This window comes from Megalops cyprinoides, chromosome 14, assembly GCF_013368585.1.
Source record: "Megalops cyprinoides isolate fMegCyp1 chromosome 14, fMegCyp1.pri, whole genome shotgun sequence".
Classification (NCBI taxonomy): Eukaryota; Metazoa; Chordata; class Actinopteri; order Elopiformes; family Megalopidae; genus Megalops; species Megalops cyprinoides.
Window position 1 is genome coordinate 21,400,203 of NC_050596.1, and position 14,601 is coordinate 21,414,803.

Below are 14,601 nucleotides of genomic sequence, written 5' to 3' on the forward strand. Positions count from 1 at the left end.
TTTAATCATTCAAAAAAAAAAAATTTGTTCTAATCTATTCTAATATGGATTCTTCAGTTGTCATCCTCTACAGCTGTCAGTTTCATCACCATTTGGAAAAAAGGGACTTCCCACTCACCCATTTGTCCTCAAGATCTTAAAGAAGACAACAGTGAAGAACAAATGCATTCAGGCAGAGTTCAGGTCCAGAGTAGTCTAATTTTGTTCATTTTGTTTCTATTCTGGTGCTCTGGGAGAAGGTATGCTGTGAGTCACAGCTGAGATGGGCTGCACTCTGGAGACTGAAAAATCCTGAGAAGTGGCCTCGGCGAGTCTTTTGATGAATAGCTACCTCATTTTGGTGACAAGCTGGTGAGCGGTGGCCCCAGTAAAATTAAAACAGATTAAAGGATTCAAATCCAGTGGGTGTTCTCCTGAAACCAGAGGGGACCAATTACATCTGGCTGGTCAGAGGATGAGAAAAGGTTCAAGTCAGTATTTCCAAAATTCACGATAATGGGTGCACCGATTCTAGTGGACACATTCTCCGAATTCAAAATTACGCTGCTGAATGCATTTGCATAGAAATCCAAACCTGATGAAGAGAATCTAGCCCAATACATTTTAAAATCAATATGCTAGAATTCTTTGAAATGGCAGTGTAGATAGTTATTATGAAACTGAGCCAGAAGGCTGCATGTTAAATTCAAGGTACTGTGGGTCACCAGTGTTATACATTTGAGCAGAGCTACCTCAGTAACTATCCCGCTTTTTAAATACATATAATGTAGGCTGTATGTAACAGAAGGAGTAGACCAAAAGTCCTCCAGGTAAATTGAAATTGAAATGTACTAGGTTTTCTCTAAATTATAAAAATGACTCAGAATGCATAAAAAATAGAAATATTTAAGCTTAACAAATATTCAAGTCCATATGTCGGAAACATGAGTATAGCACATGTATATGTTTAAAATACTGCTTCCTTCAGAGGTGAAAAAATTAAACATTTCATCATAAAAACTTGTTGTGACATGAGACAGGTGTAATTCTGACTGTACAGTTATCAAGGCAGCTATGGGTTTTTACCCATTTTGGCATTCTATGTTATTATTATTACTATTTTATTAAAAACAAAACAGGAATTTCTGCAGGGAATCATTGGGCACTTTAAAAAGCTAAGCCCTGAAAGGGACATGTTTTTTAAATGATCAGACAGAGCATTTAGCATTTAACAACCAGTAGGTATTCAGTCAGAAATCATTCATGTTTACAATCTGTTTACAATCTTTCTACCAACAATTTTTTTTTTTTGTGTGTGAAAAAGTGAAAATTATCTGAACACTAGTACGACCTGCTGCAGAACAGGTGGCATTCTCATCACTGAAGTCGCCGCAGTCGTTGTCCCCATCACAGGCCCAGTGATGTGGGATACACCGCCCACTGGCACACTGGAACTGTGAGTTGGAGCAGGAGTGGACACAGCCCGTCTCATCACTACCATCCCCGCAGTCGTCATCTGAGGGTTAAAAAAAGGAATGTGTTCAAGGCACAGCTTTCCAAATGGGTGTGGGATTCCAGGCACTGCGTGTCCACTCTCTGTGTGTGTAGCATAATGGCTACAAATAAAAAAACTAGGTAAATGTGAAATAATACAGTATGTGATTTAGCTGGGCATTTAAAATAAGCAAGGACAACAGAGAATAATTATGGAGCCCTACTACACGAGTGAACGGAGACACAATGCCCTTCTGCAAAAGAGCCGAGAGACATCATTCTACTATACAAGAGGTACAATGCCCTGCTATAAAAGAGCCAACTGCCTGAGTTGCACTGCCCTTTCACACGGGAGGACATGACTTGTACTGTGTCATAGTGTGTATGTGAGGAGACTCACCGGAGTCACAGTGCCACTTGACACTGATGCATCTCCCATTGGAACAGCTGAACTGGGTGAGAGGTTCACAGGTGGGGAAAGCTGTGCAGAATGAAGGCAGACAATGGTATTCAACATTACTTACAAACAGACTTTCATGAAGTTTGAATGTCATGTTCTAGTCACACTGCGAGTCATGCACAGCCATTTAGTGTACTGGACCCTGAACCTAGTGTATCTTTAGTGTTCATTTTTCTACTTTACCTTAATTAGTCCAGTACGTAAAACCGCCAGATATACTGTAAATATGTAGAACTGAATGAAATGTTGAAATTCTTAGCAAGAATCTCACCAATAAAATGTCAGTATTACATGCGTTAAGTACTGCCACATGCTGCAGAAAACTGAGAAAATGTACAGATTTCAACTGAAATGAAAACACGGATGCCTCCTTCTTCACGTGGGATTTTTGTGCTAATGTGTCTTAAAAATAAATATATAAAAATAAAAACCATTAAAGAGTTGTTTTCGACTGACAGAGGACTGGAGGTGAGAAAAAAAATGACACCACCAGAAGTGAAACACCTCTGTAATTAACCAACATCTGTTCGTTAATTTGCACAGCATGGTGGAAAAAACTAAAGTTCATACTCTTCTCCCAGTGTGGACAATGAATCAGACAATACAACCATTTTAATTATATGTATCAAAATGTAGATAACAACCTGGTGCCAAAGTGAACTAGCACAAGTGCTTGAGCAGTCGTACAGTGATCACTTTGTGAATGTTATTAACATTGCTTTTTTGATCTCTACGTGACTTGTGCTCAAGGCGGAACCCATCTTCCCCTCTACACCCAGAGGACTTCTGCCTTCAAAAGCCTATTTGACACATCACATACTGCTAAATAAAAGCCAAGCTTTTCATACTTTTGGATACTGTACTTATGGCTGCCTTACTATGGGAAGTAGCTGGCTAATTGCGAGTTTCATCCAAGCAAATTAAATGTCAGTAATGTCAAAGCAAACTTTAATCATTTGGCTTTCCAACAAATTACTATGTCTATTAAGTCAAAAGGTAGGGTGTAAGCATTAGAAGAATTAACTATTGTCACAAATAACAAGTTACTACAAGCCATGTGCTAAAACCAACTTAATACCATACAACACAGAAAAACATAGAATGCCTAGGAAACAACATAGAGAATAAGAATGGTTAACTACATAAAGAAAGATAAAATAAGAAATTTTCCAACTCAGGAACAGAAAATTAATCAATTACATGTCTGTTGACAGAGTTACCTCGCAATAAATGCATGAAGGACTTAAATCAAATATGATTACAAATTTGAAGCATTTATTAGATCATTTGGATCTAATAATGGGGTATTTGTTATTTAATGCACACTGACCCTCACTGTCAAAACGTCTTGACCTTTCTGTCTTCCTTGATTTGTCTGAGAAATTCCTCTCTTGTACTCTTTGTGGTAGACATTTAGCTTTGTTGACAGCTGAAGCTTGCTGAGGCTTGGCACTTGTTAAAAAATAAATCCTTATGTACATACATAATGGTGTTCCAGAGTCTCCTGAAGTCAAAAAAGGGTCACGGAACCAATGATGCCTGACAAAGCTTCCGAGGCGGAGAGTGTGTGTGCGTGACAGCCAATGCAGGTGCGAGAGATGTGCCTGTCACAGAATGAGGCACAGTGGCAGAGAGATGCTACGACTCCAACAGAAGTCATGTCTGAGGAATATCAAATAACCAAATAAGAGAGAAAATATTTGTCGGTGCAGCTTGATTATGATTTAGGGGAGCCATGCGTAAACTTTAATTACTGCTTACACTGGCGTTGTTTGTGGCTGTGTATTGAGGCAGTTCATAAGCTGCACCAGAGGAAGCAGGAACGATAACACAGCCCTACATTTTGTAGCAGAAGCTTCAAATGTGGCGATTATTCCGCGGACCATGATGCCGAGATGGGAAAGCGAGATGCTCTGCTCTTTTCATGTCTGCCTCTTTTTCTGTGTTATCAAAAAGCAGCAATAGGAGTTTACTTTTCCGTCAGCCTTAATTTGCTATACGCTAGTGCACTCCTGAAGTGTTTGTGGCGCTGCAAGGGGGAAAAAAAAGAGAAAAACCTCAAACTGCAATCAGCTCTTTCTGGCTGTGTAAGTCTTTAAAGCCCCCACTGGTTCTTCCCAGAAAATGAAGCTACGAAAATATGTAACTAAAATGTGCGTGAGGTAAACGGGGGCCAAATAAAACAAGGACACATTTGCCAAGGTGGTGTTTATTTGTTCTGAATCCCAGCTAAGCAGGGAGAGATATTTTTTAAATGCATCTGGACAGATGTTAACAAATGTAAGAACTCATATCTGGATAAAGCACCGATACGCCATGAAGCAAAACAATAATACTCGGCCTTTTGCTGACTGGTATTATTTCCTGGAAACATGCACCAAAATCACATCCTGGGTCAAAAGTTATACATGAAAGAAGAGTTAAACAACTAGGTCAAGTCAGAGAAAATACCTTTAAGCCTCATCATCTGCGCAGTCAACAGGCCAGATTTGTGTTGCGACTTGCAACTAATACAGCAAAATCATCCAAATCCGTAAAAATCCAGTTATTGCAGTTGGAGTGCCTTTTCTTTGTGAACAGCACAAATATTAACCTTACATGTATGGTACAGTAACACAATCTACAGAGTTACTCTACATATTCAAGTTCATGGGCAAAAGGTCAAAATAAGGTACCATATCCATCTTAAAGAGAAAGAACCCAAACTTGCAGCCACATGTTAATATCAACCCCAAATTCATCAAGTTGAATCTCAACACAATGTTTCTCTGTACCTTGAGTACAATGAATCACTTTAGAGAAATATCTGTAGATGATTGGACTATTTATTAAAATTATGGACTATTTTTTCAAACACTTTAGTTTGGTTACTCATGGATGAAAGTCACAGCTAATCAAGATATTTGCTCATTTACTTATCACAAACATGAATCCACAAAATCAAAGATGAGTCTTCTGTCAACTGCAATCGCATACTCCATTAGGCTGTACTGCAAATTGTCTGTACACCTGTCCTTTGGCCACTGCCTTGATTTCATTTAAGCCTCAGACAAACCAATGGGCAACCACAACAATCTGTGAATAGATTGTTGTAGGTAGCTCATGTTCCCTGCAGAGGGCCATATTCTTAGAAGCACACAAGGCCCACATGTTACATGTCACAATCTTTGCAGGTCCAATTGTGAAACGTCCTTTCAGGTTGCACCCAAGGGCACAGAATGGTGAGCCTGGATTAAACGAGAGAATTCCTCTCCCTATATGAAGTTTAATTTCTCAGCTATTTGATGAATTAAATATTAAAGACTGCCTCTTTTTTTCACCGGTGCTGCCATTGCTGAATCTGAGAATGCCAAGGCTTACCTGGGGGGCATTGCTTCTAAATTAAAATGTCACATGAGCTCCAAATTAAAGATGGGACAAAAAAAGAAGAACGATTCAGGAGTCAAAGATGAACAACATAGCAAAGGAACTGGGTTATGCTGCCTGTTTTCTTACATGCGAGCAATTTATTTGCCTTCTTATCCCTGTACTCTCCAGCTTGCGAACCTGAGGGAAATCCCGGTTCATTTCAAACATACAGTCCATGCTTCTCATAACCAGTTTAGGATTTAGTTGTCTTGGCAGCAGTGAACTGGTATGTAGGTGTGGTGAGGCTTTAGTGAACCCACAGTCCATATTTGAGAGAGGAAGTGAACCTCGGGTGGCGGAAATGAATGTTATCGCTAGAGAAGCTGGGGGAGCCTGCTCAGGTGGTTCTTCACTGCTAAAGCTGATGCTTAGCCTCAGAAGTCACATCAAATCCACAAAAGCACTTGACACACATATTTTAAAGGCATTACTTTGACAGCATTATTTTTAGCAGCATCAGGTCAAAGTTCAAAGGGTGAAAGAACAGCACTGATCACGTATTTTACCATGATGAGACAGTTTTGTGAGGCCTCCAAATCACTGTCGATCCACCTGGGTGCGTTTGCTCAATGACAACTTGTCAAATGCACTTATCAAATGTGACTTCATTACAGCAGTTTACATTTGACATAATAACAGCCTTTTATACAGCTGGATGTATTTACTGAAGCAATTCATGTCAGGTCCGTTACTCAAGAGTAACAGACAAAGGCATGAATGGGTTTGGATGAAGCTGTAATCATTGCCTACGGGACAAGGAAGCAATGGTTAAACTTAAGGGCTGCTCCAAGAACTCTTAAGGGTTGCAGTGATATATAATCCACTCAGTCGAGTCCCTGTCTAGTTTAATTACTGAGTTTGAGCTTCTTGGTTTGAAAAAGCAAAGGATAAAAAGATGAATTCTGCTGAATCAGACATCATTCTAATAGTATATGCCTTTCTGAGACAGCACAGTTTGTGAGAATTGCCCATGCATATTTCTCTTTTCTTTTTCATTCCTTGCAGGTATTGTAGTGTTTGCTTCTTTCAAGGACTACCACCCTGTGTACACAGGAGACTCTCTCCATTCATAGATTTGCAATTAGCAACTTGAATATTCCCATCAGGCTGCATTCCCAGGTGTACTCACTTCCTGCTGTATTGCTGTATGTCAGTTCATCCTTTTATATGTTACATGTTTATTGCATTATTAGACAAATGTACAAATGAATTTGTTGTTAGTGGCTTGATTGCTTTTTTTTTAAAATGTGCTTGTTTTGTGTTGGGAACAGGTCCCCCTTTGCCTCCGCCAACATCATGTTTGCACATTTCTCCTTAGCCAGCCTTCTCCGTAACATATATCCCCCAATGGTGATGGCTGCCCGCACATACCCTATCCACTCTGACAAAAATAAAGAGCACATTCAGAATCTCTCTGAAGTGGAGGGAACTTGCTGAAACTCATATTTCAAAGGAGGCAGTTCCTGCAGTGAGGCCTTAGGATAACATGTCTGAATATCCACTTGGTTGCCAGAATTCCCTAGCCACAGCCATGCCACCCCTTTGCAGAGGCAAAATGGTCAGCACTTTTTCCCTTGATGTGGTTATCACAATATGGAACCAGATGGGCACAGATCAGGCACTTCAAATCCCTGAGGTGACCATGCTATTGATAGTCTCCCAATTTTCCTCTACAGTAACCAGGATGTGGTCACCCTGACCCTTCTGCAATAATTTTGTATTACCTCTGCACTCCTACAGGCTGATTTCTGTCTGTCTCTCATCTCAAGACCCGTGTTTTTATTTTGCCTCATAAAGCATGGGTTTCTGTAAATCTGTGTATGTACATTCCATTAATATCTTTTTTTTTCCTGCATTTGCCCTTGCTGGTACATCTTTCATATGTAGTATGATAATAGTGCAGCCCTGTGAGAGTACGTATGAGTTTGTTTAAGAAGAGTAGTGAACATGAAATGATGGATGACTCGAGAGAGTACAAGACATGTTCTTTATGAGGTAAACATCTGCATTCAAGAACTGTTTTTTCCTTTCATCTTCTAATAGCGTGCATTTGGAGCACAAGTAGCAGAGAGATGTCTGTTACATACATTTCCTGTTTACCATTCACAGCAGTTTGTGGTGAACCTGCACTGTGGGTTTTTTGGGGTTTTTTTTCCCATATAACGTGTGCCATGTCCAGGACTCACCACACGAGGCCATTTCATCTGAGCGGTCCCCGCAGTCATCATCCCTATCGCAGCGCCAGGTCTCTGGGATGCAGCGCCCGTTCTGACAGGAGAACTGGCTGGGCTGGCATGTCTGAGCTGGAACAGAACCGCAATCATTCAAGTCAAATATCCTGTCAATGGCATGACAAGGCAGCACAAAATACAGCTAATCCGTCCTTTGCCTCTCATCAGTCATTTACTTTATTACAGTGACTTAGAAACGCTGCCGATTATTCAAAGCAATGACCGAAACGTGCAAGTGTTGCAGTATCTTTTTTCTTGTAGTATTATTTGAGCATAAGGTTGCTCAGTAATCACATCTGGATGATATTTCAGCACAACGCATCTCCGCGCAGTCTTGGCTCGATCCTCAGTTGGTGTCAGTTCGATAATAACAGAGTCGGAAAGCGGAAAGATCCGAACGGCAGGAGACCTGGGCTGTTTTGAAAACTGTGCCAGGTTCCTTCCTGCTCGAGCAAATCCCGCCACGGTCTGGACGTATGTTTCATGTCGATGCCTGACAAGCAAATAATGCTTGAAGTGTTCAGTGACATAAAAAGCCTTTAGGAAAAGGTGATCCACGACTACACATATCACTATAACACAAAACACGCGTGTGCAACAGTGAGGTTATGCATGACTGTGGTGCAAAAACATCCACTCACCTTGCTTTAACAACTTCCACTCATATTTGCAACACCAGGAGTGAAGCAACACATAATTACATTTTCAGCCACCATGACAGAGCACATTTGCATGTGCTGTCTTTAAATCATGTATTGTTAATCATTGTGTAAATGCTGCCATTTAATGACAGGATTAGTATTTATTAGTTATGAAATGACTATCAGGAGTTGGCTCCAATATATCCATGAATTTTTTTCTCTCTCTGCATCAGGGAAAACCATGCTTTGTACAATATTAACTCCTGGCCTAATTTAATGTATTTTTTTCCCTTACAAATTACATTGTGACCCAAATGAGACAAACAACGCAATCCAAATAACTCCCATCACAACTTCAGAACATCGCACATTAGGTGTTAATAAACCAAATCTCAGAGTCTCCAGTTTAAAAAAAACCACTCATGCTTCCTCTGGGAAATTCATTTGAATCATTGTAAGTACTCAGATCAACAACAAAAATGTTTTAATGAAATATATATATTTCATATATAAATATATATATATTATACACACACACACACACACACACACACACACGCACACACACACACACAGAAGATTTAACCCTCAATGACAAAGATCTGGGAAGACATTAATTGTCCAGCACTGAAAATTGTCTGGCTTATTGCATAACGGGGCCAATTAAAATATAATTATCACAAAAAAAAGATGCATTTGAATGGTGGTGACAAAAGCCCTTTCCTTTCCATCGAGACAAACATGGTGAATACTTCCACTCTGTCAACATGGTAAAGGCCTGTCAGTGCTGTGACCAAACACCCTACACCGATTTAAATATGCATAACTAAGTAGTAACTTGGCATGACATTCAGAGGACTGAGAGATACCTGCAGCTCACCATGGATTTCAGAAGCATGCCCTGGAGTTGCATAGCTATTTTCAACAGTAGCACTACAACCATTGGGAATGCATGGTACAGACTTCTTTTTTTTTTCCTCTACCGGGGGAAATTATAGAGCACTGTTGTGCTGGAACTGTCTTGCTGCGACACTTGGTATTCTCTGACGGCATCAGCTCTGAAAATAAACAGTGCTTTGCTAGTGTAACATCTCGCCAACTTTGTTCAAGATAGTACGTGAAAGCTTTCTGTTCCACATGGAAGGAAATGGCAAACAGGTTATTTTTCTAAGGTAAGGCATACCTGAGCAAGTAATGTTGGACTCATCCTCATTATTTCCACAGTCATTGGTTCCGTCACACAGCCATCTCTTGGGAATGCAGCGGTTGTTCGGGCATTTGAATTGGTCAGCAGGGCAACTACGGTTAGCTGCAACCGACAATCAGTCAGTATATCATTCAATCAATCATTCACTCAAATAATCAATAAACTCATAAACTCATAAACATAAAAAACTCATAAACAAGCAGTTGCTATATAGTGTTTATTACGGTTCAACAAACTCAAGACAAGACCCTGACATACCAAATTGACATTGGCCTACTAGAACAGATATTTTGAGCCAGTTGATTTTCCTTTGGAGGTCTGGAGGTCACATTCTTAGGTACCAAGTTAAAATGGGTTATTCTGACATGCTCATTCCAAATGAAACACCCTCTAACATGCATTGAAATATTGTTCATGTTTGTTAACGTAAACAGAAGGGGGTAATCCATACAGCAGATGTGCGGGTCTTCATCACTGCCGTCCATACAGTCATCGTCCCCGTCACACTTCCATGTAAGCTGGATGCAGTGCTCATTCCGGCACTGAAACTCCTCGCTCTTACACCGCCGTGGCCCTGAATCTCCTGGTGTGACTTTGGAAAGAAAGTGTATTGTCAACAGAGTGCCACTAAGAAAGCGATGGGCTAACTGTTCAAAACCAAGCAGTGTACTTCCCACAATGCTGCAGGAGGGAACATCACACATATTGGACAATTTACCATGCATTGGGGATCGATTGAGTCGAATCCTTAGGCGTATAATCATATCTGATCTCCTATCATCTCCCTGTACAGTATTGATCTCTGAGCTTCTGTCAGAATGGACAACACATTTTTATTTATTAATTTATTTTGCTCCAAATAACACATTGAACGTGGCCTACTAGAACAGGTGACGTTGTTCTTCTCCAGGTGGTGGTTGTCAGCACATGCACATACTCGGCCCCCAGGGATAGCCAGACACAGCGTACCACAGCCTCCATAGTTCACACGGCACGCATTGTCTCCTGCAGAACACATAAGTCCACAATGCATTATCCTATTCCAGGTAACCATAACCATTTCTATTTGTAACCACATTCATTTGTTTAACAAGACACCTTAATCCGGGACAAATTACACAGCTCACATTTTACATATAACCCTTTTATAAAGCTGGGTATCTGCTGAAGCAATTAAGCAAACAGTTGCAGAGTCCCACTACAGATAATAATTTGCTGTGTAATGCTGTGTAAGTTGTACTTTCCCTCTGAAGTAGCATTTGAAGAAAGGGAAGTATGATAAATGAAAAGAACCAAATAATTCATGAGCCTTCTCATATGAATATGAACAATATTTCCCCCATCTTTATCCAAAACCAATTTTCTGCTCTGTATGGAAGTGACACCAGCGGGTAATATCACAAATAAATGCATGCATTAACAGTGAATTACGAGGGAACATCATTTAGAAGGCACATTTGACATTTTTATCCTTTCGGCAGAATCATTTGTCTTGCGGTCAGAGGCAAGTGCGCGCTGGAAAGAAAGAATAAGCTTTTTTTTTCCATTTTTTTGTGGAGAAACTGTCACTTGTTAAGTTGAAGTATGGGGACAATTGCAAGGCTTTAGTCCCTGAAAAGTCCAAATGCGGTGCCTGAACCAATGAGATAAAGGCTTCTATTCTGTGAGAGCCAATCAGTAATACTCAAAGGAGGAGAGATCCAATTAATCTTCTGGGTGACATGAGCTTTAGAGAGATGGCTAGCTTAACTTTTCATGACATGCTAAGAATTCGGATCGAAATCCAGTCGTCTTTTCCTTGTTGCTTGCTCACCCTGCCATGTGCTTCTCACTGGAGGGATATAAAGCATTTTCTATGGGATGCTTTGCCATGCACCATCTGCCTTTCCGTTAACCCTTTGAGAACATTGCATTTCTGCACTATTATAGTAAAAACAGCATAAAAATCATATTGTACTCTTTGTAGCAGCTCCCAGAGAAAGCAGTTAGATACAACCAGTGCTCTTGTGGATTAGAAGACAGCTCCAGCTTACCTCATGTAATTCTACATATGTGCATTACTAAAAAGGTTTTCAGAACATGGGAACATTTGTAGATACAAGATCCACAAGGATGCAAGCAGTAAGTGCGTGATTGACGCTGAATCAAATAAAAAAAGCCCTCTGTCGAGGAAAAACATCAAAACCCCACAGATAAACAGCGCCTGATCTCCCCCTAAAACACGCACCGTAAAAACAGCAGGGGGACATGACACACTGATGCGCGCGCTCACTAGTCTCAGTGCGCAGACACCCTCGCCGCCCGTTTGCTGTGACAGGTACCCCCACGCGCGAGGCTGTAATTACCACCTCCGCTGCTCCTCACCTCTCGCGGAGAGCTCAAAAGCATAAACGCTCTCTTACGCGCGTTCACTCGCTCGATTGCGGGCGAGCGGGGGTGCGCGGTACGCCCTCTGAATGGCCCCCCGGAGCTGGTGATGGCAATTTCAGATTTTGCTAATTCGGGTATTCGGAGTGAATTACACTCTGAAGACAACTCATTAAGCGTACTTCCACTTCTCCGTTTGAAGAGTGGCCTGAGCTGACTCAAGGGAGCGCAAAATACATGTTGTGAGCTGCGTCTGAGTGACACTTAAGAGAGAGGTCTTCAGATTATACTATCATCATGTCATTTACCTGATTGTTTTTCTACGTCTAAGTCCCTGGAGATGCATGCATCTACAGTGATTGAGTTTTTTCCTGCACCTGTAAATCCATGCTTGTGCTGCTCTGGGGTCAGCACACTACGCTATCTCTCATGGAAAAGGATGATGCCCGCTCAATGCTCCCCTCAGGTGTGGACATGCCTTCTCTTCAACCTTCTCCAGTACAAGTACTGGCACTTCCCACCCCAGAACAACAATGTGAGCTGACTAAAAACCTTTTAAATTAAAGAAAATAGAATCTTACAAAATGCATTTTGATATCAACCAACATCTCTATCATCAATTGCTGTGACTCAGCACATTATACAATTCAGGAGTTACAGAATAACAGTTTATGAACACTGCCCATCATTTTGGTTGTCTCCTAAGCTGGTAACAGGCCTTGGCGTACAAAAGGATTCACTCTACAGTATGCCTGCCTTTGACTCAGCAGTAAGCATTGCACCGCTTAACCCTGATCAAAGACTGAGAAACGATAAGCATAATGGGCTTGAAGACTAAATAACTGTGTCAACAGTGGTAGCAACGTGCCTGCATTAGCAACAGCTGCCGTGAACTGACCCACACCAGGACACCTCAATCTTTTTCCCTTTTAAACCCCTTGAGGTTGTCACTGTGAATCTTAAATGTCTTTCACTGAAAGACGCAAATGGAAAATCCACACCGAGGGGGACAGAGATGATGGTAAAATAGAGGGAGCGCTTTTCAAACATTTAAACCATGCATAATAAAGTGAAATGCATTTCATTATCTTAGATATGTATTTTACATACTGTTAAAACAATAATAGTTCTGGCCTGGGATCTTGTGACCTTGAGTCTAGGCGGTAATTAAACATGAAATAAGTTCATTTAGAGTAAATCCCTATTGGTGTATTTACTGCATTACGATAAAACAGAAGGTCTGAGTATCAAGGATCTTTGGCTTTTAGGGCTATTTCCCTGTAATGGCAATTAAATAATTCCTTGATAAAACAAAACATTTTCTGTCTTGCTTTCTGAGTAGTTAACATTAAGGGCTGAGAGATAGCGGAGGCAAATAACCTGCTGGCAGCACGATATCTTAAGGTTAAAATTTGAATCAAGTGCATTCGCTGCAGATAATGCATTGTGGACCTTTCTGACATTTTAATTAAAGTTCAAAGCGCTGCTGTCTCTGCATGTGCATCTCTTTTAAAGTCAAGCAGCTCGTTAGTGGCCAGGTTCAAACAGTAAGAGGAAGCGGTCTTCCTCTTGTGTGCGGGAGGGTGTTCACCTTGCTGACTTTGGGCGTCGTACACCCGGAGCCCGAAGAGAGGCGGTCTCTCGCTCCTCATTAGCGTAACATCCCCAGTCGACAGATCCAGTTGGAAAATAGAGGCGTTCATGTAATCCGTCCAGAAGATGTGGTCCCGGTAATGGGAAATACCAAATGGGTGATTTAACTCTTTGCCATTATACACCACCTGCAACACACAAAAAAGAAATATTCAAATTTAAGACAAATGTTCTGTAGATAATAGTACTACACACAATATTTAGAATTACTGTCATTTTTAGTTTGTTTTCAGTGTGAAAATAATTGAAAATACTGTAATTTTAGGTGTTTAAGTTTGCATTTTTGGGAACATTCAAGGAACAGTAAAGAGCGGGTTGACGATATCACGTGTGTACAGTACATGATATGCTATTATAAACTGATAGAAGACTGAATGGTTTATTTCAGAAAACGATTTATAGACACATTTATCTTTTTATCAGAGTGGATTAATTTGCCATCAGGAACAAGACTTTGTCACGCTTGTTATCGCTTGGAATTGCTGAAGCATTAAGTGTGCAAAATTGTAAATGCATACATAAAAAGAAGTAGCTGAGCTTTTATGTTTAGCATGAAAAATGTGTGACAGAAATGTGGCGAAAAAGGAAATATTTATCTGGTGGAGGTCCATATTTAACCATTAACATGAAAAATGTAGTGTGAGTATAGGTGAGGGTGACTTTCTTAGCATATTGACATTTCTCTGTTCACTCACCATTCTGCCAGTGCCGTTAAGGAAGATTTTCTCGATGTGATCGTAGTATGCATCGCACCAGTACATAGTGCTTGTCCCGTGGTCCAGCGTTAGACCGTTGGGCCAGAGCATGTTCGAAGTGACGAATATCTGTCGATTAGACCCGTCCATCCAGGCCTTCTCAATTCTCCCTATGCTGTCATTCACTTCATCTTCTTCCCAGTCCGTCCAATACATCCAGCTGAATGGCGCAGAAGACAGTGCACAAAACTGGTTAACGCTACAGCTATGTGGAAACCAAACCCTGTCATAGTTGAGAAGCAAATTAAAAATAAAAATAAATAAATAAATGAAGAGGGGTTATAAAAAATAAGCCAATATGCATCTCCAGAGCGACCATGGTTAAACTAATTACTCGACTCAATGTCCAGTACAGTAATTAAGACCATAGGATGGATGGTCCCTTCAGGTCTAGACACGAGTGCCG

The 14,601-nt window shown here is 40.7% G+C and overlaps 1 protein-coding gene across 1 annotated transcript in view; it reads right to left on the reverse strand.

Annotated features, from left to right (window-relative positions):
* Window positions 1–14,601, reverse strand: part of LOC118788809 (low-density lipoprotein receptor-related protein 1B-like) — a 358,625-nt gene that overhangs the window by 170,036 nt on the left and 173,988 nt on the right. The window contains exons 12-19 of the mRNA XM_036544915.1: window positions 14,136–14,355; window positions 13,379–13,568; window positions 10,294–10,425; window positions 9,872–10,003; window positions 9,397–9,522; window positions 7,528–7,644; window positions 1,874–1,954; window positions 1,331–1,495 (exon numbers count right to left, since the gene is read on the reverse strand). Of these exons, the coding sequence (XP_036400808.1) occupies window positions 1,331–1,495; window positions 1,874–1,954; window positions 7,528–7,644; window positions 9,397–9,522; window positions 9,872–10,003; window positions 10,294–10,425; window positions 13,379–13,568; window positions 14,136–14,355 (1,163 nt within the window). The remainder of the gene's footprint in view (window positions 1–1,330; window positions 1,496–1,873; window positions 1,955–7,527; window positions 7,645–9,396; window positions 9,523–9,871; window positions 10,004–10,293; window positions 10,426–13,378; window positions 13,569–14,135; window positions 14,356–14,601) is intronic.